The sequence below is a fragment of the Chelonoidis abingdonii genome, chromosome 14 (genome assembly GCF_003597395.2).
Source record: "Chelonoidis abingdonii isolate Lonesome George chromosome 14, CheloAbing_2.0, whole genome shotgun sequence".
NCBI classification, from domain to species: domain Eukaryota; kingdom Metazoa; phylum Chordata; order Testudines; family Testudinidae; genus Chelonoidis; species Chelonoidis abingdonii.
Window position 1 is genome coordinate 19,690,638 of NC_133782.1, and position 27,595 is coordinate 19,718,232.

The 27,595-nt window shown below is 45.7% G+C and overlaps 2 protein-coding genes across 4 annotated transcripts in view; one reads left to right on the plus strand and one right to left on the minus strand.

Annotated features, from left to right (window-relative positions):
• GDAP1L1 (ganglioside induced differentiation associated protein 1 like 1) lies at positions 1–21,821 on the plus strand. Of its 2 annotated transcripts, none has more exons than XM_032767432.2 (4): positions 1–170; positions 11,825–11,922; positions 12,729–12,843; positions 21,458–21,821. In XM_032767432.2, the coding sequence occupies exons 1-4, from the start codon at positions 83–85 to the stop codon at positions 21,799–21,801; spliced, it is 645 nt and encodes a 214-aa protein (XP_032623323.2). In that variant the 5' UTR covers positions 1–82; the 3' UTR covers positions 21,802–21,821. The 2 variants fall into 2 exon arrangements, with proteins under 2 accessions (XP_032623323.2, XP_074928386.1); XM_075072285.1 differs by having other exon boundaries at positions 62–147.
• The window catches only part of FITM2 (fat storage inducing transmembrane protein 2), a 17,900-nt gene continuing 12,102 nt past the window's right edge, over positions 21,798–27,595 (minus strand). Inside the window, exons 3-4 of one of the 2 annotated variants that reach the window (XR_004371886.2) lie at positions 22,184–22,292; positions 21,798–21,867 (exon numbers count right to left, since the gene is read on the minus strand). Coding sequence is in view for 1 of the 2 variants with exons in the window: in XM_032767338.2 (XP_032623229.1) it covers positions 22,256–22,292 (37 nt within the window). In the remaining variant the exon portion in view is untranslated. Of the gene's footprint in view, positions 21,868–21,973; positions 22,293–27,595 lie in introns of those variants that run through there. The other variant, XM_032767338.2, reaches the window with a different exon arrangement.

Sequence of the window (27,595 nt, forward strand, 5' to 3'; positions counted from 1 at the left end):
TGTTACCCAGCTGATCCCCGATGCCGGGAGCATTCTTCACACAAGAGTGGTGCAGTACAGAGAGCTCCTGGACTCACTGCCCATGGACGCCTACACTCACGGCTGTATCCTCCATCCCGAGCTCACCACTGACTCCATGATTCCAAAGTACGCTACAGCTGAAATCCGCAGTAAGTTGCCTTTTTAGCAGGACTGCCTACTGCCAGTGAACAGTGGGATATTTATTTATTTCTATCTTGGCCCTATGCAAACTCCACCCCGACAGGTGCTGTTGAAAAACATTTAAAAACACAAGGGCGTAGGAGATGCAGAGTAAATCAACCAAAGCAGCAGCACTTCTTTCCCCTGTGCTACTGCGCATCATTTGGTCATGTGACTACATTTCACCTTCAGTGACTTCAGCCCTCCATCGAGGCCTGCTCAAACAGATGGGCTCAGCAGTGTGCCCAGGAGACAGAGCAGAACTCTTACTTGAAGAACAGGAGACAGTCTAGTGGCTTACTGACCCAAAACACTGGAAGCAAATGTCAGGTGTCACTCAGACTCCTGTATGCTCTTTACTTCAGCTGCCTTCTCCCGGAGCTTTACTCCAGATGTTTATTCCCTCTGGTTCAAAGCCATTCTGCATGAGTTCCAAGTCACTCACATTTTACACTGTGCCCCTCGCCAGGGTGGAAAATATATCTCGTGAAACAATGGAAATCCTGCCACTTTGAAAATCTCAGTCTCCTTTTCCCATGATGAATCAACCCTTGACCATTCCCCAGAGCTTACAGCTAGAGCTGGTAGAAACCTTTTGGACAGAATGTTTTTCCATTGGAAAATGCCATTTAGTTGAACCTGCTACTTTCCAGGGGATCATGTCAACATTTTGTTTCGATAATGTTGGAACATTCTATTTTGGCATTTTTGAAATGGAACATTGTGATTTTTCATTTCACGAAATGGAAATTCCGGTTCCCGCACAACTCTATTCACAATCAACTGCTGAGTAGTGAGGAGCATCTCTGATTCCCTGTGAGACAGTGAGAAAATGGAAGGTAGCCAGCACTTTCCAGGATGAGACCATTAGATCCTCCAGACATAGTATCACCCTTGCTTCCTTCTGGGCCCCCTTCTCAAGGACAATAATCTTCCTGCAGGGTGCTGCCTAGGGCACTGCTCACAGGATCCCGGATGGGGCTTATCATTCTCTCCAAGATGATGGTCTCTTTCCTGTAGGATATTTATACCCTGTGACCAGAGAGCAGATGGGGATTGTGAACCTACTGCAATAGGAGCTGCAGGACTGCTCTCATGACCAGGCACTGAGCATGCAACGGAGTGCACTGTCAGCATCAAGAAGAGCTGCTGTCAAAGCCCTGTCATCATAATAGACATAGACATAAAAACCCAAAGGGCCAGGGCCAGCCCTTGTGCAAGCAGGTGCTAGTCAGTTGGGCTTCAGGGGAGTTGCATTATTTTAAGCCAGAACTGAACCTGACCCAGGGTGGCTAACATCCAGGCACTACGTTCTGCCAGTTACCCATGACTAAGATGCTCAGCCAGTGAGTAGCCTCTTTACGGTTTTCAATGGCATTGAAATTCACTTGAGATAATTAGGGCTTGATGGTTCTGATTCCAAACAACCAAGGTAGCAGATTTTCTGGAAAGGAGACAGAGAAATCGACTGCAGCCTTTGGCACAGAGGGTAGGAGTCCATCTAGTTGCAGTTCAGAGGGATCAGCCTCCACGCATCCGGGACCAACATTACTGGGCCCTTTGCAGATGTTTTATTCATACATGCGGGTGGAGGACATGCTGTGCCCTTCATTATTTTATAAAGCATATTGCATTTGGATGCATTAGCTGTTATTGCTGAGGGGGCGGAGCTAGAAGAGATTGTTACCCCACAGTTTTCAGCCCAGAGACTGTGTTAAACAGGGCACGCGCTGCACATGCTTAGAGCCTGGGTTTCCGTGATTGTTGAGTGCATTCCAGTCTAACATGTGCTGTCCATTCATGAGGACTAAGAAAGCCAGTGGGGTAGTGCGTTTTGGCAAGTACAGACTTTGGAGTCCTGGCCCCCTTCACACCGTGGAGGGGGATCCACACCAGTACTAAACAGGCCAGCATGGGTGCAGAGCTGTGGGTGGAAGAGGCCTGTGGGGACCCAGTGGCCCACAAGGCCCGGGTAGGTGGAATAGAAGCCATGGGTATGTGAATGAGGGGTGAAGGGTGTATTAACCCTGTGGCCTGCCTGTGGGTTGGGGGATGGACTCTACCCCAAAGACTGCCTATTGCCTCCCATGAAGTCCAAGAACTTTTGCTTTGAGCAGGAGGGGGAATATCATAACGGACCACATCAAGTGTCCAAATCACAACCTCTCTTTCCTCCCTCTCCTTATCTCTTTTACTTTCTCCCTGCTGCGCTGCTTTTTCTCATGTGCGCGCTCTCCTGTGCTCCTTCTTCCTCTCCTTCCCCCCACCTCCAGTGGGCTATTTCATTATTATTTTCAATAATTTAAAGGTCATACGGGGAAGATTGCCAGGGATTTAATTACAGACACTGGAAGAAGTGACGTAAGACTGTGTACTTGACCTTCAAGCATTCATGAAACATTGACGATACTTAATATAACTCAGCTGCAAGGACTACTCTTAAAGCCTGGTCCTCCTCTGAAAGTGCCTTTTCAGAATGACACTGGAGGGCCCCACCATTATTGTCTCTCAAGGACTCTGGATCAGAATGGCTGATGGACCACAGTTTACAAATACAAAGATTTTTTACCTTTGACAAGCCCATCCTAGGATCTGGAATTAAGCTGGGCTCAGGTATCACAGACAATTAGACATCTGCTGTTGTTGACCATGTCCTTCTCTGCCAGATTTTCTTCAGGGTCTTTGCTGTTTGTGTCCCATCCCCATCTAGCTGGGATTCTCTCTCATATGGGCTCCCCATCTCCATCTTCTCATATGCGCCTTTGCATCTCCACCCTGCCTTTTTCTTGTGCCACAGGCACCTTGAAGTCTTCTCCCTTCTGCCCTCACTGAAGTTCTTTTGTGATCTGACCTAGACTCCCCTCCTACTCTCAGTCCCGAGGCTTCACACCCAAGATATGCCCTAAGCACATAAAGGGAGTATTAGAAAGTGCAATTTGCTCATGCAGATATCCCATTGGCACACGTAGGGCCAAATTGTACTCTCAGTGGAGCCAGTTTAAATCCAGAATAAGGTTAATCAAGTCTAAGATGAGAAACCAAGTTGATGAGAATTATACCAGGAAGAGTCAAGCACAGAACAAACTGGTGCTTACGATATACTGTTGAGAAACACAAGAACATTTCTTACCTTGTTAGTGAAGTGAAAGGTAAAGGAGGAATTCTAGAGGATATAAAGAACCAAAAAATATTAATGCAGTGAAACAGGTCTAACCACAGTGCTAAACACAGGGGGTCAACTCCTAGCCCCACTGAAGTCAATGGGAGAGATCATTTCCCCTACATTCTCAACAACACTGAACTCAGTTTTGGCTTTCCACCTTGATGGAACAATAATTCAGGCCCTCTGCACTAACAATTCCATCAGTGCAGAGAAGGTTGTATAGCAATCAACATGGGGAGACGAGGAGACAGGCCCCCTTCATTCTATTCTTGCCTTTGTCACAAACACCTTTTGTTACTCTGGGAAGGTTCCTTGACGCCTCAGTGTCGGTCTATCTGGGCTACTTATCAGGCCCCATCACTGTAGTGTCTGTGCGCCTCAGGTTAATCTCCACCTCCTTTTCTATCTCATTCCCTTCTCAAGTCTTCCTATTGGTCAGTGCCTATGGTGGGCTCTTCCTTGACATCGGTAGGTTTCTTATGTTGAGATGGTTGTACCCCATCACATGTATGTGTTTCTATGTGCACCCATACACTATTGCTTTCTAATGGGTGGAAGCAGATCTGCTCATGTGGATAGCAGTCCCTTCTACTGGTTAAATTAGTGCCACTACTGTAATTTAATGAGTACCACCTTGTGATTTTGGAGCATGGTGATGATTATCAGTATCTGTTTATATTGCGGTAGCCCCTAGGAGCTAGGCAGTGGACAAACACAGAATACAAAGACGGTCCTTGCCCCAAAGGGCGTACAATCTAAGCAAGCATAAGAGTGTGGGTTCTTTTCCCTGTGCTGTGTGTCTATGAAGACTTGATGACAATAGTGTTGGCTGCCCACAGCTCAGTGCACAGAAGATGAAGTAAAAGGCTTCCAGCTGTGTGCCTAAAAGAAGTTCTCTAGGGTTGGGATTATACCAGGCATTGGATCAGCGGTTTACAGAACCAGAAAGCCAGGATGCATTTTGGACAGAAGCTGCTGAGCAGTCACCTAATCAGTGGAAGAGAGACGCAGAACACAGAGAGAGAGAGAGAGACGTAGGATGAAAAGAACATACAATTAAAGCCATTTATTATTTATCATTATAATTCTAAACTCCTTAGCTCCTGGGATGGCACATTCATTAGAGGGAGAACTTCCCCTGGCAGGACTGACTGAGTACTCCTTGCTTTAGAGGTAGATGTTGGGATGCTTTCTCGGGGTGACCAGAACTCCAGGTGACCTTGTTACCCCTTTGCCTTAGCAAGAGAGAGATTTGTGGGTGTCACCCCAGGTTGCTAGCCAGCCAACCAAGTTCCCTAGGACTCTGCCAGCCCTCTTTTCCTTGCAGGTAACACTTGATACACCCTTGTCCCCAACGCCCCCTAGAAGTGCATTCCTCTGCAGTGTCCAGCCCCTGCCACTGGACACTCCCAGAGATTACCAAGTCTGCTGTCTCCAAAGAGACAGTATACACACCAGCCTGTTGGCTTGGCAGAGGTTTAGCACTTTATGTGAAAACATTGCACTGAGATGAAATAGTAAAATGAATAACAGGTTTATTAATAGTGGACAGAGATCTAAGTGATAATGAGCAAGGATAATAGGAACAAACTGATTACAAATAAAACAAAAGTATAATGAGCTTTTGAGTAACTAAACTTGGCAGGCTACAAACCTTGTCTTAAGGCAGTTTTCTCACCTACCACTACTTCTTAGCATCACCAACCCATATGGTGAGGGATCCAGAGTTCATGGATGCAAAGAGCGCTGACGTCTTTGTTCCCTCAGTGGTGGATCACCAAAATGCCTTTTGCTTCTCCCTATATTCCCCCCAAGTTTATCATCTTTGTCACCACTGTCAGGATGAACCCCTGGCATTCAGACTCCAGCCTCTTCCCATGCTGAGTTCACATTCTCATGTTAATTTGTTCCTCCTGTTTACCTCTGATACAAATGAACTGCCCGTTGTCTCTGGCATCACCTGCTCAATTTACATTAGCGACAGGGAGATAACTATCCTGCCTCTTGTCTGGAAGAAAACCTGTTTCTCCCTTTCTCTGGTCACAGACTTTAAAGCATAATATCGGTAGTTCCTAATATAGTGTTAATACATACACTTCAAAGTGATATAAATGGCCAGTGTGTCACTGGCTTTCGTTTGATATCTCACACAACATTCTCTGTAGATAAATATCATGACAGCAATGTGTTAGGTGTAGTGAGTTTGTCAGGCTTGATAGGAGTTGCTGTTACATGACAGTGGCATTGAGGGGCTCATAGGGGCACAGATGTACAGAATTTCAAGGGTAGACTTTGTAATTAATAAACCCATTTGTTCAGTTCTTATAAAGGTCCCAGCAATGTCTATTTTGTATGCACAAGGCAAAAGAGGGTGAAAAGAACACAACACAAACTGCTGATCTGATGGGGATAAAGCTGCAGGCACAAGGTATGCAGCAGCAAGTGTTCAGGAAAGCTTTAAAAAGTCCATATGCTGGTAGTCTAACAGGAATCCAGAAGAGAAAATGAAGAGCTGAAAATCATTTGAAGTCCACTGGGACTGGGATGAACCTGCTGGAGGATGACATGGCATTTAGCTTTTATTATTATATTGGGACTGTGCCACCACTATTGTTAAGGTTGAGGCCAGCTTACTGTTTACCAGCTGGTAAGTGCTTGAAACGTACAGCAGGTATGTTTCAGCAAGGGCTGCTCTTGGGCTGCAGGTAAGAGGCATGACTTGGTAAATGTGGCATTTTCTGCAGTGTGTTGTCCCCTACAGAACTGCATTCTCTCATTCTTTGGTATGCACCACAACGGTCCTGCACTGTGTTAGGAACAGTGTATTGCCTGGTGCAAGGATTGCTTGCAGCAGGTTGCTCTGTGATATGAGGAGAAGTACATCTGAATCCAGAGAAATCCTGGACTCCTTATTTCTGTGCTGACTCATGGGGTTGTTCAAGAGGAGCAAAATGGTATGTTCTTGCCATGGGGATTTGTACCAGTGTAAGAACATAAGAATGGCCATACTGGGTCAGACCAATGGAATCCTGTTGTCAGACAATGGCCAGTGCCAGATGCTTCAGAGAGAATGAACAGAACAGGGCAATTATCAAGTGATTCATCCCTTGTCGTCCAGTCCTAGCTTCTGGCAGTTGGAAATGTAGGGACACCTACAGCATGAAGTTGCATCCCTGACTATGTTGGCTTATACCCATTGATGGACCTATCCTCCATGAATTCCTCTAATTCTTTTTTGAACCAAGTTATACTTTTGACTTTCACAACATCCCTGGCAACAAGTTCCACAGGCTGATTGTGCATTGTGGGAAGAAGTACTTCCTTTTGTTTGTTTTAAACCTGCTGCCTATTGATTTCATGGGGTGATCCTAGTTCTTTTGTTGCGTGAAGGGGTAAATAACACTTCCTTATTTGCTTTCTCCACACCAGTCATGCAGTATTCAATGTCTGAGAGTACCAGGGATCTACATAGTGGCATTATGATATTTTCAGTTGTCTTATCTATCCCTTTCCTAATGGTTCCTAACATTCTGTTCACTTTTTTGATTGCCACTGCACTTTGAGCAGATGTTTTCAGAGAACTATCCACAATGACTCCAATATCTCTTTCTGGAGCTAATTTAGATCCCATCATTTTGTATGTATATTTGGGATAATTTTTGCATTTTGTCTGCCATTCTGTTGCCCCATCACCCAGTTTAGTGAGATCCTTTTGTAACTCTTTGCAATCAGCTGTGGACTTGACTATCTTGAGTAATTTGTATCATCTGCAAGTTTTGCCACCTCACTGTTCACCCTCTTTTCCAGATCATTTATGAACATGTTGAACAGCACTGGTCCCTGTACGGATTCTTGGGGGACGCTGTTATTTAGTTCTCTCAGTTGTGAAAACTGACCATTTATTCCTACCCTTGTCTTCCTGTCTTTTAACCAGTTACTGATTCATGAGAGGACCTTCCCTCTTATCCCACGTGTGGTGGGGTGATGACTCACCTGTGAGATGCCTCCTGCTGGTTGTCCAAGGAATTAGCTCTTTCCAGTCCAGAGCACCCTCTACAGGCTAGTGGCTCACCACTGGCTCCCACGTGCCTCCCTTCTACCAGGGGTTCTGCCCACTTCAGCAATCCCCAATCTGGGTCTCCCCACCCAGGGGTGCCCCCAAACCCCTATCCCCACCTTGCCTCAGTGGCTACTGCCAGTGCCCATCTAGTCCCCGCTCCCTGGGGCAGACTGAAGTCTGTAAACCACTCAGCATTGGCAAGGCGGGTTGGACCAGCTGCCTCTGCCTATCTCTGGGCTGCCCCTCTGCAGCCCTGGTACACTTTTGTGGGCCCTTAACTAGGCCTGCAGCCTGGGGCTTAGCTAGGTGGGAGCTCCCCAGCTCCCTCTGCCCTTCCCCAGCACTGCTCCACCCTAGGTACCCTTCTCAGCTTCCCAGGAAGCCAGATCCTTCTCTCTCTGAAAGCAAGAGACAAAGTGTGTCTCTTAGCCTCTGGCCCTCAGCCCTCTTGTAGGGCCAGCTGTGGCCTGATTGGGGCATGGTCCCACCTGTGGCTGCTTCTCCCAATCAGCCTGGCTTTTCCTGCTGCAGCCCTCTCCAGGGCTGCTTTAAGCCCTTCAGGGCAGGAGCAGGGTGACCACCCCGCCACACCATGACTGCTTAGTTTTCTTAAGAGCCTTGTCAGGGACCTTTTCAAAAACTTTTTGAAAGTTCAATACACTGTATCGACTGGGTCACCCTTGTCCACATGCTTGTTGACACCTTCAAAGAATTCTAACAGATTGGTGAGGCATGATTCCCTTTACAAAAGCAGGGTTGACTCTTCCCCAATCTTTCATGCTTATCTCTGTGTCTGATAATTTTGTTCTTTACTTACTATAGATTCAACCAATCTGCCTGGTACTGAAATTAAACTTACCAGCCTGTAATTGCCAGGATCGCCTCTGGAGCCTTTAAAAAAAAATCAATATTACATTAGCTACTCTCCAGTCATCTGGTACAGAGGCCAATTTAAGCAATAGGTTACATACCAATTAATAGTTCTGCAATTTCATATTTGAGTCCCTTCAGAACTCTTGGGTGAATAACATCTGGTCCTGGAGACTTCTTATTGTTTAACTTATCAATATGTTCCAAAATGTCCTCCACTGACACCTCCATCTAGGACATTTCCTCAGATTTGTCACCTAAAAAGAATGGCTTGGGTGTGGGGATCTCCCCCACATTCTCTGCAGTGAAGCCTGAGGCAAGGAATTTATTTAGCTTTTCCACAATGTCCTTGTCTTCCTTGAGTGCTCCTTTAGCATCTTGATTGTCCAGTGGTCCCACTGACTGTTTGCCATGTTTCTTGCGTCTAACGTACTCACAAAAATATTTGCTGTTAGTTTTTGTGTCTTTAATTAGTTGCTTTTTAGATTCTTCTGATAGCGAACATTAACAGTATGGGCAGGGGTAAGTGCAGGTGATGTTCTAGGGGGAATCCTTAGAGAAGTGTCAAAGGGTGGAAACAGCTGGCATCTCTGGGATGGTTTGTGCAGAGCAGGTAAAGTGGTTGGGTATAGACCAGGTAGAGACAGCTGGTGATGATTAAGCCTATCTTAAATGTGACTTTTGCCTTAGCAAGGACATGGACTGACAGTTTTTGTCTCATGCTCCATGTCATTCGCACAGTGCTCCATGTCATCCGGAAGGATAATGAGCTGTGATGTCTGCCAGGGGCATGTTATGACATCCCTTATAGAGAAAAGAGTTAAAATTCTGGGGTTGGGACTGGCATGCACCTTAACTCTGTATTTCCTGGTTTTCAGAGGTTTAAGTCTAGGTGCACTCAACGTTCTGGAAGGGCACGAATTCTTGATGGTCAACCTTGACTCTTGTTAAAGAAGTTTTGGATGCTGAATGAAGAACTCTCTTTCTCTGAGTTGTTTATGATCCACAGTAGGATGCATGTATAAATCACGCAGTAAAAGAGCTGAACTGAGCCAGGTATAGGGGAAATGTGGGGCAGATTCCACCCTATCTTCCCCAGTCCCCAGGGCTCCTGAGCTAGTGACAGAGGGAGAGAGAAGGAGGATGGTGGGCTTTACTGATCATCTCAATCCTGACCCACAGCATGCACTGCTATTCTGGGCCCTAGGCTCCCCATATACATAGGCTAACCAGATAGCAAGTGTGAAAAATCAGGAAAGGGGTGGGGGTGGGGGGAATAATAGGAGCCTATATAAGATAAAACCCCAAATATCGGAACTGTTCCCATAAAATCGGGACATCTGGTCATCCTACATACACAGCTCTGCCCATGGCCCAATGCTGCCTGCAACTCGCTCTGTATTCCACTTCTGAGTTCTTCTTTCACAGAAATTACGGACTCTATCAACTGGCATAACTATTCTTTAAAATCAGTCCGTGACCTGGATAAACAGCCAAGTCCAGCTTTCACTTGCAGCTGAGTGAGGGGGATGGATAAGGAAATATCTGTATCATACTCACAACCCTCTCCCCAATCCTAGACAGCTATGCCAGGTTTCAGAGTAACAGCTGTGTTAGTCTGTTATGCCAAAAGAATGGGAGTAATTATGGCACCTTAGAGACTAACAAATTTAGCTATGCCAGGAACACCTCACCCCTCTTGAGAAGATGAGCAGTTGGCTGGCTGTGATACTGTACAGGCATTAATCACTCTGGATGTGCTGGGGAATGAAAGGAAAGTCAGAGGCTGATTTATAGACTAGCCCTGCATCTTGCTGAACCACTGATGTTGTCATAATTACCAGTGATCATTTAAGGGAGGCATATAAAAGCGAGGGGGAAGAGAGTCATTACTGGGCTATCTTATTCACTGAGGAGCCTCCAGAGGTGTCTGTTTTCCATCTAGTAACCTGTTCACTGCTTCATCTGCTACCAAAAGCAAAGTGTCCTGGCTATGTGATTCTTAGAGGAAGGGTGAATGTGCATTGCATACCCTGCTGTACATCTATCTATACTTAAGGTTTTGTTATTATAGGCCAAGGATCGGCAGCCTTTGGCACGTGGCACCTCAGAGAACTCCGCTGGTGGGCCGGACCAGTTTGTTTACCTGCAGCATCCTCAGGTTTGGCCGATTGCAGCTCCCAGTGGCTGTGGTTTGCTGCTCCAGGCCAGTGGGGCTGCGGGAAGTGGCGGCCAGCACATCCCTCGGCCTGCCTGACGGGCCACATGCCAAAGGTTGCCGATCCTTGTTATAGGCCAGGTCCTGCATTCCTGCCTGTAACTCCACTGGGAGTTTGGGATCCCAAAGGCATACAGGGTCAGGCCTGGGCCATCAAAGTGGCCAGGGAGGCTATTAGTACTCCTTGCTGATGGAGTAGTATGTATCTTCCTGGTACAATGGAGCTAGCCATGCTTCTTGCTCAAAATGGAAAGTGTTCCCATCTCTAGCTTAAATCAATCTGTTGCTTATTAATTATCAGTGATCATCATTATTAATAAACCAGATTCAGTTCTCAGTTACACTTCTGTAAAATCCGGAGTAACTGCATTGAAGCCACCAGCGTGACTGAGAACAGAATTTTGCTTGACATGGCCCAGATTGAGAAAAGCCCCAGTTTCAATGGGATTTACGTATATGCTGACATACTTTCTGGTACTGTAAGTTCTTACATATTCACATAGCACTTTTTACTCAAATGAACTGCACCTCAAGGTGATTTATAGACTAACGGCCTTGTTTTCAAACTGTTCTCTAGATGATGCTTGCAAATCCCTATCAATTACACTCTCCAAGGGTAAACCCGCCAGAGCTGAACAAAATGGCTCAGCAAATATTTGCTGTGACAGTAAATGCGCCAGATCCTTACTTAGTGTACACTGATTTCAACAGAACTTCACCAATTTACCTGGGGATCTACCTTCATGTTTTTACCAGTATTTGCACAATCACAAGGTGCATGGGCAGCTGCAGTTTTTGGCTGCAAGAAGATCCGGATTCTGCCCTCCACCCAGGGTGGTACAAGTCTTGAAGTTAGACCTAAAGTTACACCTCTTTGCACCAAGGCTGAATGAGGCCACTATACAGACACGTGTGCAGTAGAAACCACTTTTCTTGGTGTAATGACTAGGGGGAGAATTACAGTTTCATAGCCAGAATGAGGCTGTATTCACACACTGCCAGGTCGGCATCACTGCTGCTGAAATTAGCCTTTCATCCACAGTGCAAGAGGATGCAACCGCCAGGGCCAGCTCCTGGGGTTTTGCCACCCCAAGCAGTGCAAAAAAAAAAGCTGAGATCGCAATCTGCGACAATTCAGCGGGAGGTCCTTCGCTCCAACCGGGAGTGAGGGACCCTCTGCCGAATTGCTGCCGAATACCTGGACCTGCTGCCCCTCTCCGGAGTGGCCACCTCAAGCACTTGCTTGCTAAGCTGGTGCCTGGAGCCGGCACTGGCAACAGCTCCCCCAAACTGTCCTTCTGTCTCCCTCCAGGACACTTAGCTAATGCAAGCACAGAGCTGATGAAGCTGGACTACGAAAGGGAGCCCCAGCTGACCGAGCCATACCTTTCCAAACAGAAGAAACTCATGGTGAGACGTCTACAGCAATGCATGGGACTTTATTTCTAGGAGGGAGAGGGAGGATGGACCACAAAGAACAGCCAAGGGTGCCCATTGCTGGGGCACTGATACTACTGAGAGACCGGGGAAGCATTTGGGTCCATTCTAAAGTGCTGAATATTTCCTCCCAAGTAACCCTGATGTTGTGTCTGTACCACCTGGGGACCAGACTCCTAAGTGAGTTGAAACCACTAATAGAGCCTCTCTTTCCCCTCACCCCTCTCTGGGGCTGGACTCACAGTGGGGCATCCTGAATTTTACAGCAATGGGGATGCCATCTGGGGCTTGTGTGTTCTCCAGGAAGCAGCACTGTTATGTGAGCCCAAAGGCTGCCTCTCTATGGCTGATCCAGTCGGAGCTATGCTGATCTGCTCTTACTGGGGAGTTGCTTCCCCTGGCCAAAGTGGCAAGAGCTCAGCTGTACTAGTCTCTCCTGGGAGGTCTCCACCCCTTGCTGAGCCGTGAGGAGCTGTGCTGCTGAGCTGGAAGCCATCTTAGCCAAAGCTAGTAGGAACTGCACTGAGCTGGGCTAAAATGGAAGTCGCCTCCCCATGGCTGAGTAGGTCTTAGCAGGGGGTCACTTTTACATAGATGAATCTTCTCTCCAGAGTGTTGTGAACTCCTCCTGCAGCTGTCGAATAACTGGAATGATGAAAGGGTTTAGAAGGGGCTGTGTATGTTCTGCATTGCACCCATTCTAGTGCCAAGAGCACCTGGACAAGGAACGTATGGTCTCAGGGCCACCCATTTAGTGTAAACCTTTGGCTTTTGTTTAGGCCAAGATCTTGGAACATGACAATGTGAGCTACTTGAAGAAAATTCTTGGCGAGCTGGGAATGGTGCTAGACCAGATTGAGGCTGAGCTGGAGAAGAGGAAACTCGAGTATCAAGGTAGGCAGCTTTGTGAGGTGTTTTGTAAGGCACTGCTGAAGCACTGGCCCCGTAGAGCAGTAGCTTTGTAGCACCAACAGTCACATCCTCTCATCCAGAGGTTACTGTGAGTTGTTCCCTTCTCTTTACCATAGTCACCCTTATCCCTGGGGTGGCATTGTTTCAATGCTTTGGGAGGCACCACCTGGGAAGTAACACCTGTGTGGTGCAGCACATAAAGGGTTAAGGCCTCCCTGCTGATCTCAGATGGTTCCACACATCCCTCTCTCCCTATTTTCACTTCCCTCTGCTGGCTGCCTGATGATACCTCATAATGAACTACCCAAGAAACCAGATGAAAGTTCAGAGGCAGAGGAGCAATTGCACTCAACTGCTATGATGAAATGTCAGTGGTGTGGCTTGTCATTCGCCATTCAGATCGACTGCTCCACCCACCTCCCATCGAACATGCCTACAAGGGAAGCGAGGTTGTGGTGAGAGCTGCTTTGACATTATACAGTGACCCTGGAAAATGACAGAGCTGGGGTGGGGCAGAGGAACTTCCTCTGCTCCAGTTGTGGCTGAGTCCATTGCAAAGTAACAATAGTTTGTTTGTGAGGCCCAAAGAAGCTTGTGAGGAACTACGATCAGTGAAGCAACTTCAGGGAGGCCAGGAGCGTATCTGAAAACACCTGGACCAGTCTCATTTCTCGTGCAATAGGAGGGGAACAAGGAATTCTGCTCAGACGCATTGAGTAGGGTTTGGAAATACACCCTTGCATTAGAAAGAGCTAAATAAACCAGTGCTCCTGGGTTACACAGCAGGGCACTCTCTGCAGAGATGGATTGAACAGCCTTCGCTGCTCAGGAAGTGGGGGATTAAAGATGGGCCTTTTCTGCGTAAACATGACATTTCTCATAAATGGCCTTGTCAGTGTATTTTAGCACTGGCCTGTGCAGGCTTTGGTGTATGGCTTTGTAAATCATCGGTGTTCGTTTAATTCAAGAAGCTTCTGTTTACACCCAGTGACTCGTTTGTGAAATGCCTTGAGACTGGTGGAATCACACAAGAGGTCCAAAGTGATAGCATATTGTAAGATAGTCAGGGCAAGTCAACACTACAAAATTAAGTCAACCTAAGTTACATCTACATCCAGCCACCACAGTAATTGAATCTCTTTTGCATGTCCATACTACACTTCTGTCAGCGGTGCATGTCCTCGTCAGGAGCTCTTGCATCAATTTGTCAGTGCGGGGCATTGTGGGATGGCTTCTGAAAGACAGCAACAGTTGATGTAAGCAGCGCAGTGTCTACACTGACACTCTGTCACTCTAACTACATCGACCTAAGCGCTACACCTCTCACAGAGGTGGAGTTATTACGTCAGTGTAGTGGGCGAGTTACACTGATGGGAGCTACATTTTAGTGTGGATGGTTACAGATCTAGAGTGACTTAAGCTGCCTTACACTGATCTAACTCTGTGGTGTAAACCAGGCCTCAGGGATTATGGATGCAAACGGCAAAAAAAAAACCAAGGGGGAGAACAATATTCCCACGAACTGTGGTTTGTAACCTATCACTTAAATTAGCCTCTGTACCAATGACTGGAGGGTAGCTAATATAATGCCAATTTTTAAAAAGGGCTCCAGAGGCGACCCTCACAGTTACAGGCCTGTAATCCTCACTTCAGTACTGAACAAAATGGTTGAACTATAGAACAAAATTATCAAACACATAGATAAACATGATATGCTGGGGAAGAGTCAACATAGCCTGTGTAAAGGGAAATCGTGCTTCACCAATCTATTAGAATTCTTTTGAGGGGGTCAACAAGCATGTGGAAAAGGGTGATCCAGTGGATATAACATGCTTGGAGGTTCAGAAAACCTTTGCAAGATCCCTCACCAAAGGCTCTGGAGCAAACTAAGCAGTCATGGGCTAAGAGGGAAAGTTCAACAACTGGTTGAAAGGAAACAAAAGGTAGGAATAAAAGGCCAGTTTTCACAACGGAGAGAGGTAAATAATGGGGTCCCTCAAGGATCTGTACTGGGACCAGTTCTGTTCAACATATTCATAAATGATCTGGAAAAGAGGGTGAACAGTGAGGTGGCCAAATTTGCAGCCGATACAAATTACTCAAGATAGTCAAGTCCAAAGCTGACCACAAAGAGTTACAAAGGGATCCCACTAAACTGGGTGACAGGGCAACAGAGTGGCAGATGAAATTCAGTAATGATAAGTGCAAAGTAATGCACATTGGAAAAACCCATCCCAAATGTACACACAAAATGATGGGATCTAAATCAGCTGTTACCACTCCAGAAAGAGATCTTGGCGTCATCATGGAAGTTCTCTGAAAACATCCACTCAATGTGCAGTGGCAGTGAAAAAAGTGAACAGAATGTTAGGAACCATTAGGAAAGGGATAGATAATAAAACAGAAAATATCATAATGCAACTATATAAATCCACTGCACATCCACACCTTGAATACTGCATGCAGTTCTGGTAGGCCTATCTCAAAAAGATATATTAAAATTGAAGGGGCAGAAAAGGGCAATGAGGATGACTATGGGTTGGAACAGCTTTCATACAAGAAGAGATTAAAAGTGGAACTGCTCATTTTAGAAAGAAGACAATGAAGGGGGAATATGAGAGAGGTACATAAAATCATGAAGGATATAAGAAGTGTTATTTACCCCTTCACATAACACAAGAATTAGGGGTCACCCGATGAAACTAATAGGCAACAGGTTTAAAACAAACAAAAGGAAGTATTTCTTCACACAATGCACAGTCAACCTGTGGAACTCATTGCCAAGAGATGTTTTGAAGGCCAAAAGTATGACTTAGTTCAAAAAAGAATTAGACAAGTTCATGGAGGATAGGTCTATCCATGGCTCTTAGTTCCAGGTGTTCCTAAACCTCTGGCTGCAAGAAGCCAGGACTGGGCAACAGGGGATGAATCACATAAAATTACCCTACTCTGTTCATTCCCTCTGAAGCACCTGGCACTGGCCACTGTCAGAAGACAGGATACTGGGTTAGATGGACCATTGGTTGACCCAGAGTGGAAGTTCTTATGTTCTTAATGCATATGCAATTGTACACCTAATATGCATGCAAAGTTTTTGTAAATGCACATTTATAACCTGGATTTTTGGGCGCACAATTGACCATTTATAAATCTGACTAATTATTTACATATACAAATAGGCAACTTTTGCATGCAGTCAAGGAGATTGATTATGCAAATTAGGCCTGCAATTGCTCACAGGTATTTCTGATCATCTATCACCGAATGTTTAGGGCCAGGGACAACAGGTTGATGGAGTGACATTTCCATTAAAAATAACAATAAATCTTTGTACTGCTATAGCACTTTCCACTTAAGGATCCTAATGTGCTTCACAAATACCAATTGACTAAGACTCATAGCATCCCTTCCCCTATGAGGTAGATCAGTATCGCTTTAGACAGGGACCCATGGAGAGATTAAGTGACTTTCCCAGAGTCACACAGCAAGTCAGTGTCAGAGCTGGGGCTAGAACCCAGACCTCCTGACTGCACATCCCATGTTCTGACCATCAGAAAGTACACATCCCAATTCATATACATCACTGGTCACACTGCAGTTCCTGTGCTTTCCTTCTCTTCCATTTTGTCATTCTTCTCCCCTTGTGTTCTGATGTTTATGTAGCAGCCCAGTCCCCGGTGTCTGGGTTTCCAGAGGAGGCCTGCTTCCTGAAAAGCAGGGTTATTCCCAAGGATTCAGCTGTCCCTCAGTAAATGCTTTGTAATGAGCACACAGCCTACAACAGGAACCACCAGCATCTGCCCAGCCACAGAGACTTTGGGAATGGGAGGATTACGGTCCCCCAGTTGTGCTGAAACTGATGGAGTTTGTGCTGCTCACAGAGGGCAGGCATTTTATGGGTCCTACACAAAATGCCTGCAGAAGCCTGAAAGATTCAATTAACTCCCAATTATAGAGAGTGAAAGCCTGATGAAAAGAAAGCTATCAATTACCAGACCAGAGCAAAGCAGCCCAACAGGGCTTCCCCCACCTCCCACAGGGACCCTGGCACGTGAGCAGAGAAAGATTCCATCTGAGACTGAGCTGCTGTACAACAGACAGGGAAACAGCTTGCCAGGAATATGGGAAGCCCCGGGGATTGCCGCTCTGAACAGAGTCATCCCAAAGGCCAATGCTGCCAATGAAACGACCAGATCCTCACAGATACTTAATAAAGGATTCATAGGAATTGCCCTTCTCTTAATAACCTTTAATCTTTTGTTTCCTGTCCTGCCCCCTTCATTCTGTTAGCCACCCACTTTCATTGTCATGAGTACAATGGAGGCTATAAGCTCTTTGGGGCAGGGACTGTGGACGAGAAGCTGGATATGAGTCAGCAGAGTGCCCTTGTTGCCAAGAAGGCTAACAGCATTTTGGGCTGTATATGTAGAGGCATTGCCAGCAGATCGAGAGACGTGATCATTCCCCTCTATTCGACATTGGTAAGGCCTCATCTGGAGTACTGTGTCCAGTTTTGGGCCCCACACTACAAGAAGGATGTGGAAAAATTGGAAAGAGTCCAGCGGAGGGCAAAAAAAAATGATTAGGGGGCTGGAGCATATGACTTATGAGGAGAGGCTGAGGGAACTGGAATTGTTTAGTCTGCAGAAGATAAGAATGAGGGGGATTTGATAGCTGCTTTCAACTACCTGAAGGGGGTTCCAAAGAGGATGGATCTAGATTGTTCTCAGTGGTACCTGATGACAGAACGAGGAGTAATGGTCTCAAGTTGCAGTGCGGGAGGTTTAGGTTGGGTATTAGGAAAAACTTTTTCACTCAGAGAGTGGTGAAGCACTGTAATGGGTTACCTAGAGAGATGGTGGACTCTCCTTCCTTAGAAGTTTTTAAGGTCAGGCTTGACAAAGTCTGGCTGGGATGATTTAGTTGGGAATTGGTCCTGCTTTGAGCAGGGGGTTGGACTAGATGACTTCCTGAGGTCCCTTCCAACCCTGATATTCTATGATTCTGTGAAGCACCCAGCAGGCTCTCGGGCACTATGCAATGAAAGTGGTTCTCAGCAGCGTGACAAGCAGGGCTGAGAGGGCTTGAAATTTGTGGGTTGCAGGTTTGGAACAGACCTTGGAACTGGTTAGTCTAGCAACAATTCCTGCAGCCACCTCACTCTACAGGGCAAGATAACTGGTTCTGGCCATGATGGGAGTTGGGTCATTCCCAGTCAAAAGCAACGTGGGGACTTAACAGCTATCAAGTTCAGTCCCAGCAAACCCCACAGGTGCAGGGATTATGGAAAGCCATGCAGTCACTGGAGTGCGTCTGTGCCTACCCTTGCTAATCATGTCAGATAATACTGTCATTAACAGACACACTCACGCTTAGTACTCATTATGGTGCCCTCTGATGGGAGATTTCTGGGGCATGAAGCCAAGAGCCGCCGCTAATGTCACTCAAAGGCATTTTGTTTCCTTCCCACTTAGACAGGGCTGGTCCCTATCTCCCGTTTCATAACAGGGGGCGCCCAAACTTTATCCCACTGGTGCCAACGATTTGACAACAGCCCACAAGCTGCATTGCAGCCACCTGTATCTTCAGCCCAGAGCTGCAGCCACTGAGGCGACAGGGCCCGAAGCGCAGTGCTCCAGCTACCCGGCTGCTTGGATCCAGATGGGGCTTCACGGGCTAGGACCTGACACCGTTTGGCCTAGAACAAACTGGGCGATGCTTGACTCACACACTGGGCTTCAGCCGCCCTGCTTTGTACTAGAGATGGACCCACATTGTGAAAAACCTCAATCTGAACTTCTGTGCTATCTGGACATTATAGACATGGGCCTGAGTCCTGGGGTGAGATTGTCTCCCCCGTGGTGGCCTACCAGTGCTGTAAAACCCCTTCTGCCAGTAGGCACCAGTGCTGTCACCTGCTCTGTGTGTGTCTGCCAGGCCAACAAAAACCAGGCCTTGCAATTAACATTAGCCCCATTGCTGCAGCCTCTCAAAGCAGGCAGGCACCGCTTGTTTGCAGCTCCCTGCCCAGGCAATACCATCAATTGTCTGTTTCCGCTCCACTCGCCTAATAATGAGCTTTCCAGAGCAGGGACTGTGTCTTCCCTACTCCCTGTAAAGTGCATGGACATTCACAAGGCTAGAGATTGGGTTAATAATGCAATGACTAACAGCAATATCAAACTACTAGTAAGGTTTGATTCAGTGCGTGCTTGTTTTTACACTACAGCAGAGGGGGCAGCATCTTCATCCCCAGATAGGGGAGCATACACCAGTGGAGGGGGAGCTCACAAATCTCCCTCTCTCTCTCTCACCTTACCCCTGCCCAATCAGGGTATTGGTTTTCCCTTTCGTGGTTGGAGGAAGGAGACAGATTTTCTCCAATGGCCCCGTTCAGGCTCAGGAAGGGTAAAGAGGGCAGAGATCAGGTTTCCTCTGAAGGGAAATACGAGGCTTCCCTTTGATCCACAGGAGCTCTCTCTCTGGCGTTAGCTCCAATGCTCTAATTTGTTTGGAAGGTGGAACTGGGCTGAGAGTCGCCCTCATTTAAATGTTTACCACAGAATCATGCCGGTGCAGGAATAATTCAGGACACGGTCCTAGCCTGGAGTGCGTGCAAGGCGGGGAAGAACAAGAACAAGATGGAGGGGGTGATGGTGTTCATGCCAAAGTAGGTTTGTTTTCTGACAAACAGAACGGTTAGTTAATGAGCAGATTGGACCTCACCCCATGCCACTGCAAGAACCCAGAGCTCTAGGAACACACCACTATCCCCCTGTAGGCCCCCAAATGCGGCCTGTTCGGGGTTGGGTCTGCTCTTCTACCTAGCCTTTCTCTTTCTCCTCATCAGTCCTCTGGTACCTCCTCAGATTAGTGAGGTGTCCTTCAGAGACGGGCACGTAGGGTTTGCGGCATTTCAGAGATGACTGAAGCAGGTTTTAGGATAACTTACTTATTGACCTAACAAGAAATAGCTTGCAAGTCAGCACAGCACAGATGCTGCTGTAATCTAGCCTGGCTTTATTCTCGTCACCCTCTTCCTAAAAGAATCATCCCTGCCTCTGGGTGAGAGTCTGTAGGAAGTGTGGCCTAGCATCGTATCCTGCAGAGTGTGGGACAACTTTTAACCTCAGCCTAAAGCTCAACCTTTTCCTGCAGAGGGTAGCTCCCCACATTACAGACTAGGCTCACTGGTTTGTCATCGCAGGTCTGTTCAGGAGCACTTGCACCCTGCAAATCCTGGTTTGTTATTGTAGGGTTGCTCTTAAGTGCTCTGCTACACACACTGGTGTATTATTGTAGAGAGGCTCCCTGGCTCTGTACTGCACCCAATGATTTTTTATTGGAAGGTTACTCATGCCCCAGCACTCAGAAGTACTAGAGATTTTGCCTGTTTATTGATTTTAGAAAAATGTATGAAGAGCATTTAACTTCCAATCATTTGCTCCTAAGGGTCAAACAATAAAGCTTCTCACAGCTCCAGAACATAGCAAGGGATTCAGGGAGTCTAAAATCCTAAAAGGAGAGACAGAAACCCTGCCCCTGCCCCATCCCCCTCCCCCCTCCTCTTAGCTCTAATCCTTACTCCTCTGTGAGTTTATGTAACCCCACCCTTAAGGAAATCAGCTGCTGTCACTAATAAGGCTCACCTGCTACTCTGCCACTGGCCCTGCCAGTGAGCATGGTACAGGGATGGAAGGATGTTTGGGAAAGTGTTTTAACCCCCTTCTAGCCAGTGCCAATGCAGGAGTTCCTCCATCCCATCACAGACTTTCATCGAGAGCATTTCTCCTGTGATAGTATTGCTGAGGGTAGCCAGTGACGGGGAGCCTTTAACTCTTTGGTATCTGTTCTCATAGCCCATGTCAGCATTAAATATTGCCTCCCCCTGAAATCTGATTCCCATCACAGAAGTGCTGATAAATCTGGTGTCTTGGAATAGAGTTTCCGCCAGAGGTCATGAGTTTAAAGAGGCAGGAGGTGCTTGCTAGTGGCAGCAGGAAAAGCTGGAGGTGCTGGATCAGCAGCTACACTAGTCCCACACTCTGTAGGAAATTTCTTGGATTCCCAAGTATTTCTAAGGTCCCTAATATAGAAAATGGGGAACAGGACTGGCCATGACCCTGGGGCCACCTTCATTTCTGAAACATCACACTATGTTCAACCAGCAGCCAAGGACAAAGGTAATTGCTGTTCCTGAGTGCATAGGACAGATTGTTCATTTGGAGCTGGGACACTTACTAGGTCCCACTGAAGCCAAAGGGTGTTTTGATGCTCACCTCACTGGAAGCAGGATAAGGAACCACCATCTAGAACCAGCCCACAGAGAAGGTTCATGAGTAGTTCTAAATTCAGCAAATTCTCACAGCCCTGCTTTTTAAGATTCCCCAGGGCCCAATTCAACTCCTTATAAACTCATTAGAGAAGATCAGCTTCTTAATGAACTCTAACTCTGCAGTGATACTTAGAGCCTAATCCAAAGCCTGCTGGAGTCAATGGAAAGGCTCCCCATTGCCTTCAGTGGGCTTTGGACCAGGCCTCAATTTTCCAAACAGCAGCTTGTTCTCATGTCTGTTTTTGTGGCTTAATTCTCCAGGGCAGAAGTGTGAACTCTGGCTCTGTGGATGCGTCTTTACCTTGGCCGACATCCTACTGGGGGCTACCCTGCACCGCCTGAAATTTCTAGGACTGTCTAAGAAATACTGGGAAGATGGCAGCAGACCCAACCTACAGTCCTTCTTTGACAGGATACAAAAACGCTTTGCCTTCAGGAAAGTTTTGGGAGACATACACACCACCCTTCTCTCGGCCGTGGTACCCAATGCCTTCAGGCTTGTCAAACGGAAACCCCCCTCCTTCTTTGGAGCCTCCTTCCTTATGGGATCTCTGGGGGGAATGGGATATTTTGCTTATTGGTATTTAAAGAAAAAATACATCTAATGCTGGCTGTTTGGTGTTTAGTTTGGTGTCTCTGTGCTGTGTGAAATCACAATGATTCCTCAGTAACTGTAATGAAATTTGAAACAAGGTATGAATAATTATATTGTTGATGTAACATTCCATAGTTAGAAGTAGAAAATTATACCACAAGGAAATAAGACACACAAATAAGTCAACTTATAAATGGCTTTTTTTAGGTTTAAGTATTAAACAGTAGCAACTGGTGACTGTCATACTCAGGCGCTTACTGAGCTTACACACCTGTCATGGAGTGAAACTGCCTCCAGAGCAGGCAAATTCCGGTGGAAGGGAGATGACAACCCTGGAAAAATTTTCAACCCCCCCAGGTTAAACTATGGGATTTGGATACTCTGTGCGGTACCTTTATGTTTTCAAAATGTACATTGGCCGCATCACACTTTTCCCAGGTGCAAGTAGAGGCGCCATTCTTCTCCTAGTAACTGTTACACTCTTGTGATCTGGGGTCTTTCCTGGAAGCAGAGAGGACACAGCCAGTTGTGGGGGAGGGGGGTACAGTAGCCAGTCAAGATCAAGGTGGAGTTGAATGATTTAATTATCCATTTTTAAAATTATTTCCATTAAATCAAATATTTTTAATGAGCTGCTCTTAGAATGTATCCACCTTCTACATCTGCTTTTTTTTTTTTTTATGTTTACATGTCTTTTATTAAGAACCACATTTATTTCTCAGTGATATCTTTTTGACTTCCAGGCTGAATTCTGTCCGACACATTTTTTTTTTAGCCTCGCAGCTCTTTGCCTTGAATTTCCTTTCTGGATTTGCAAAGCACGTTTCACCGACTGAGCTTCTTGGGACTCTGAAAAACGCAAGCTTTCTCAGAACTTTTCTGCACTTGCCTGAAGACACTTTTGTTTTCTCTTCTGTTGGGGGCTCTTCTCAGTAACTTTCTCCCTCTGTATTTTCTTAGAGACACTTTGCACAGAATCACGTTTATCACTTTCTTGTGCCTTTTGCATGTTGGAAAGAATAATGGGTGTCACTGCTACTCATGCTTAGAAAACTACGAGATCCAGAATAAACCAGATGAGAGGCATAACTGCTTTACATTTCTAAATGTGCTTAACATCAGTTGACTCTTATTTCAAAGTGGGGCAGTATTTGGAGGGACTGTCAGGTGGTTTGTGCTGTTTCCTTGCACAGTAAGGATTGATCTAAAGCCCAAATGAAGCACTATACCCTCCTTTTCAAGCAAATCTTTCTAGCGAGATCTAAGCCTGTTAGAATTTCCTCTACCTAGTTTTCAGAGCTCCAAGTGATCACTGGCAAATAGCACTGCATCTCTAGATTTGGTAGCTAACAATGAGCACTGCATGAGTGCTAGGAATCACATTGTGCCTCACCTCTGGTACAAAGTGGCAAAAGTAGTTTCTTTATGCATTTGCGAGACATAGGATTTCACAGCAACGTCAGTGGTCCCCCACCCTGTGAGTCATGCAATCATGAAAAATTCACCAGAAACAACACGAGGGACCAATGTGTACATTTGTGGACAAATGTGCAGGCAAAAATGCACAAACATCCTCCATATTTTCACGATCAGTTACACGTACAGTTGAGCATGCACTCAGTTTGAGTGTGCAATCATTTGCACACAGATGAGGCACCTAATTCATGCACATATTTTTTCTAGACATTAAACCCATATTTTTCAAAATGTGTGTGCATGCATGCATTGCTTCACTGGTGCATGCAAAACCCTCAAACCAGCATTTGTACATGCAACTTCGGCAATTGTACGTAAGTGTCTATTTACACGACCAAATAGGTGCAATGTTTTATGGGTAAACTTGTTCCTACAAATATTGCTGGTGTATTTGTGGAAACTTGGTGGTAATTTGGCCCAAAGTATCCAATATAGGAGACACTGAATTTGGTACATTTTAAGGAGGGCAGGAGATGGAAGAGTCTCTCAATTTCCTCCCCTTGTTTAAAAGCTTGAAAGGAAAAGGCTAACGTAGGAACACGTGGTTGCCACCCTACAGCAGGCCAATGGTCGATGTAAAGCAGTGATTCTCAACCTTTCCAGAGTACTGTACCCCTTTCAGGAGTCGGATTTGTCTTGCCTACCCACAAGTTCCACCTCACTTAAAAACTACTTGCTTTCAAAATCAGACATAAAAATACCAAAGTGTCACAGCACACCATCACTGAAATATTGCTGACTTTCTCATTTTACCATATAATTATAAACTAAATCAACTGGAATACAAATATTGTACTTACATTTCATTGTATAGAATACAAAGCAGTATACACAAGTCATTTCTGCCTGAAATTTTATCTTGTACTGCCTTCGCTAGTGCTTTTTATGTACTGAATGCACTGCTGGAGGCACCTAGGTACTACGGTGATCACAGTGAAAGAATCTCTCTGGACTAGAATAGGAACATACCTGACTGCGAGCACTGACTGGTAATGCTTACCAAACGGGTCCTTTTCTGAGATTTTTATGTAGATTAAATAAACAATTCAGAAAAGGCAAACAACCCCAGCATGTTCCCAGTGTCAGTGAGTCTGGTTTCCCTGGTAGTTCACTCAGCAGTGAAATCAGCTGGAGACTCTGGCTAAAGCAAGCACTCCAGGGAAAGACAGTGAGAGTAAAAACTGACAATCAGAGGGACTGTTGGGGAGACTCCGTGGATAGCAAAGGCACTGCTGAAAAGAACCACTGGATGAGCATTACCATTCCAACCAACCTATATTAATGCACATACTTCATTACGGTGCAGTCCTGCTATGGTTAGAGGCAGTTATGATCAAATGTAATTGCAGATCCACATGAGTTGGCCTTTAGCTGCAAGCCTCTTCTATTCATTCAGGTGATGAATGGTTCTCTCCCTATCACTGTAACCTTAACGTGGAACCAGGCAACAGCTGCAACAGAACCCTCCTAGACAAGAGTTTCCCCACCTGAGGTGTTCTCGATAGGCAGAACTAGTGACCCACTGCAGATGTGGCACCCCAGCCTAGGGCTATATGGGGACTTCAGGCACAGCCCTGAACAACAAGGGGTGGCGCATAAGTTGCAATATCATGAGTTCTGCTGGGCAACATGCCTGAGTCTCAGTAAATGGCCACTTTGCTTCTGGGTGTAATAATTGACAGCTGTGCTACCCAGCAGTAGGTGCTGCCCTCCCCCCCAATATACTGGCTTAGCTACAGGCCGGTAAGCAGGGGATGAGGGTTCATGCCAAGGATCTGCCCATTCCCTTCCCCGGCCCATTTACAGGCTCCTGGGAGGGAGTAAGCAGGCAAGTAGCTCCACTTACTCCTTTGAACTAAGGCCTCCATAAAGGTATAAGGAGAATTCTTCTTCCATTATATGGGGGTGTAGTCTGAGCCACAATCTAGCCCTATGTGTTTTAACTTTCATTTTAAAAGGGCCTCAACCTGGCTTTCAATTTTGCTCCTCCTGCAGTTTTCCCCCAGATATATTGTCAGCTTTTAAAAGTCTAACTCCCAGATTTGTGGATGCGATCAAGTTTTTAGACATCTAAGTGCCTTTAAATTTTTATTTGCGCTCCAACCCTGAATCTGCAATTATTTGGGGACAGAAAATCAGAAGCCACTTTCAAAACTTTTGGTCGTTTAGTATTTATCAGAGATCTGTGTTTTCTGTGGCAATGAGTGAGTTGTGGATACATTGTGTCCTTTGGGTAATCAAGACTCTCACTTTCAGCTAGAGATTCCAAACAATTTGATCTCTACTCCCGGCTATTGGTCCAGTTTAAATAGCTCCCAAAACAAAGGTTTTTAATTTTTTTTTCTGTGGGTTTTGTTTGAAAGCTTCAATAATGAAAAATGTAAGTGTACATCATTTTATCTGGCAATTGATCTTGTCCTGTCCACACCTTACTAGTCTCCTTTATTTTTCAAGGCAGAGCAGAAACTTCCCCCTGCCCAGAAATGGTGTATTCAAAAATAAAACTGATCAGATGATGAGGGGAGTGAGAACATGATATCAAGCCTTTCCTTTCTAGGTTGCCAATAAGAGCCAAGCCTAGGTTCGCAGTGTTCAAAGAACATCTGGTGACTGTTTTGTGACTCATGTGAAATTAGTGGCAGGATCATAGTCTGTTTTTGAACAGACAAGTGTCCACATGACACAATTGTTGGCAGCCTGAACAACTCGGGTACGGAGTGCAGGGCCATGGAGCTAGAAATATCCTCTCAGATTGCTCATCTAAGGGCAGGATTTGTCAAGGTCCATAGAAGGGGCAGAGTGGGGGAAGCCTGCACAGGCACTGCACGTGTTGTGCCTGTTTGAGACTAGATACGTGACTTCACATCCAGGACATCGATCAACAGGAAAAAAATATCATAGCAAATGTTAGTGCTTGTGAAAGTACTTAACATTAGGTCATGTTTTAAACTTATGCCAAAATAAACTTTACAGCATTGGTCAACACCATCGAGAGTTAAGCCAAACCAATCCGAGTTACTCCAAAATCCTGGTTTAGGACACTACAATAATGGACCAAATTTATCAGCTATTACTAATGGCCTTTAGGTATTGATAAGTCACTGAATGAATAATCCAAGGATAAGGAAACTGCTCTTTCAAAAATTAAATAACCCAGTTTTGCATCTGCAGGTATTCATAGAATAGTGGAGAATAAAGTTCTGACCCATCAATGACAAAGCTTTCATTGACTCAATGGCGCGGAATCAAGCCCCATGGCCCCAATTCAGCAGACTGGTACTTTTGTTATCCAACAAAGAATTAATCACATGCTTAAATTCAATCACATGCTTAACTCTCATTGGCTTTAATGGGGTGTAAACATATGCATAAGCACTTGTGTGAACAGGGTGAGACCTCACCATGTGCTGAAGGGTGTATCTGAGTTGGGGCCTAAATGACCAAGAACTAGGGAATCCAGACCAATCCATTTCCAGTACTGGATATAACCAATGCCAGCTTTTTAGCTGGTTGAGGCCAAAAAATGATGGATCTTTTGTTCAGTCTGAAAGAAATGCATTAAAGCCATGAGTGCATTTCACATCCTTTGTTCTTGGATTAGTTTTCTAGCATGTCTAAGTGACTTTACTTTTTGCTATTATATTGTCCTTTACTGTACAGGGACATTTACAAGAGTTTCCCATTCTTCACTATGAGAAATTGCACATTATGAACACAGTCTGTTGGGTTTTTTAAAATGACTTGTATATTGGAAATATTATAATCTTGTTTTAAAAAAATAAAATAGATGGTATCATAAGCCTTCCCAAATCTGGACCTTAGCGTCCAGAAATCTGGGTGCCTGCATGAACCCCTCTAAGCTGAATTACCAGCTTAGATCTGATCTCGCTGCCACCAGCCAAGAATTTCCAGTGTCTTGGCTCACTCTGGTCTCCCCAAAACTTTCCCTGGGGGACCCCAAGACTCAGAAGCCCTGATCTTACCACAAAGGAAAACACACCCTCTGCCCCTTCTGTTCCTCTTATCCTTCATCCCCAGCTCCCCCTCCCCATGGTTATCAACTGGGCGACACCTACTGTAACTTAAAACTCTTTGAACTGCTAAAAAGAGAGGGCAATTGTAACCTTCCCCGCCTTCTTCCACCTCAGACGTTCCTCTCTGGCTAACTGAGAGTTGATGATGCAACCTCTTTACATCAACGAAGACTAGAGGAAATAAGTCCCTCTCCTTCCACACAAGCGAGACAAACCCTAAAGAACAAGGAAACAGAAAAGATTCTCTCGATCTCTCACCCCCTAGCTTCTTCCCGCCCTGGACAGCAGAGAGTA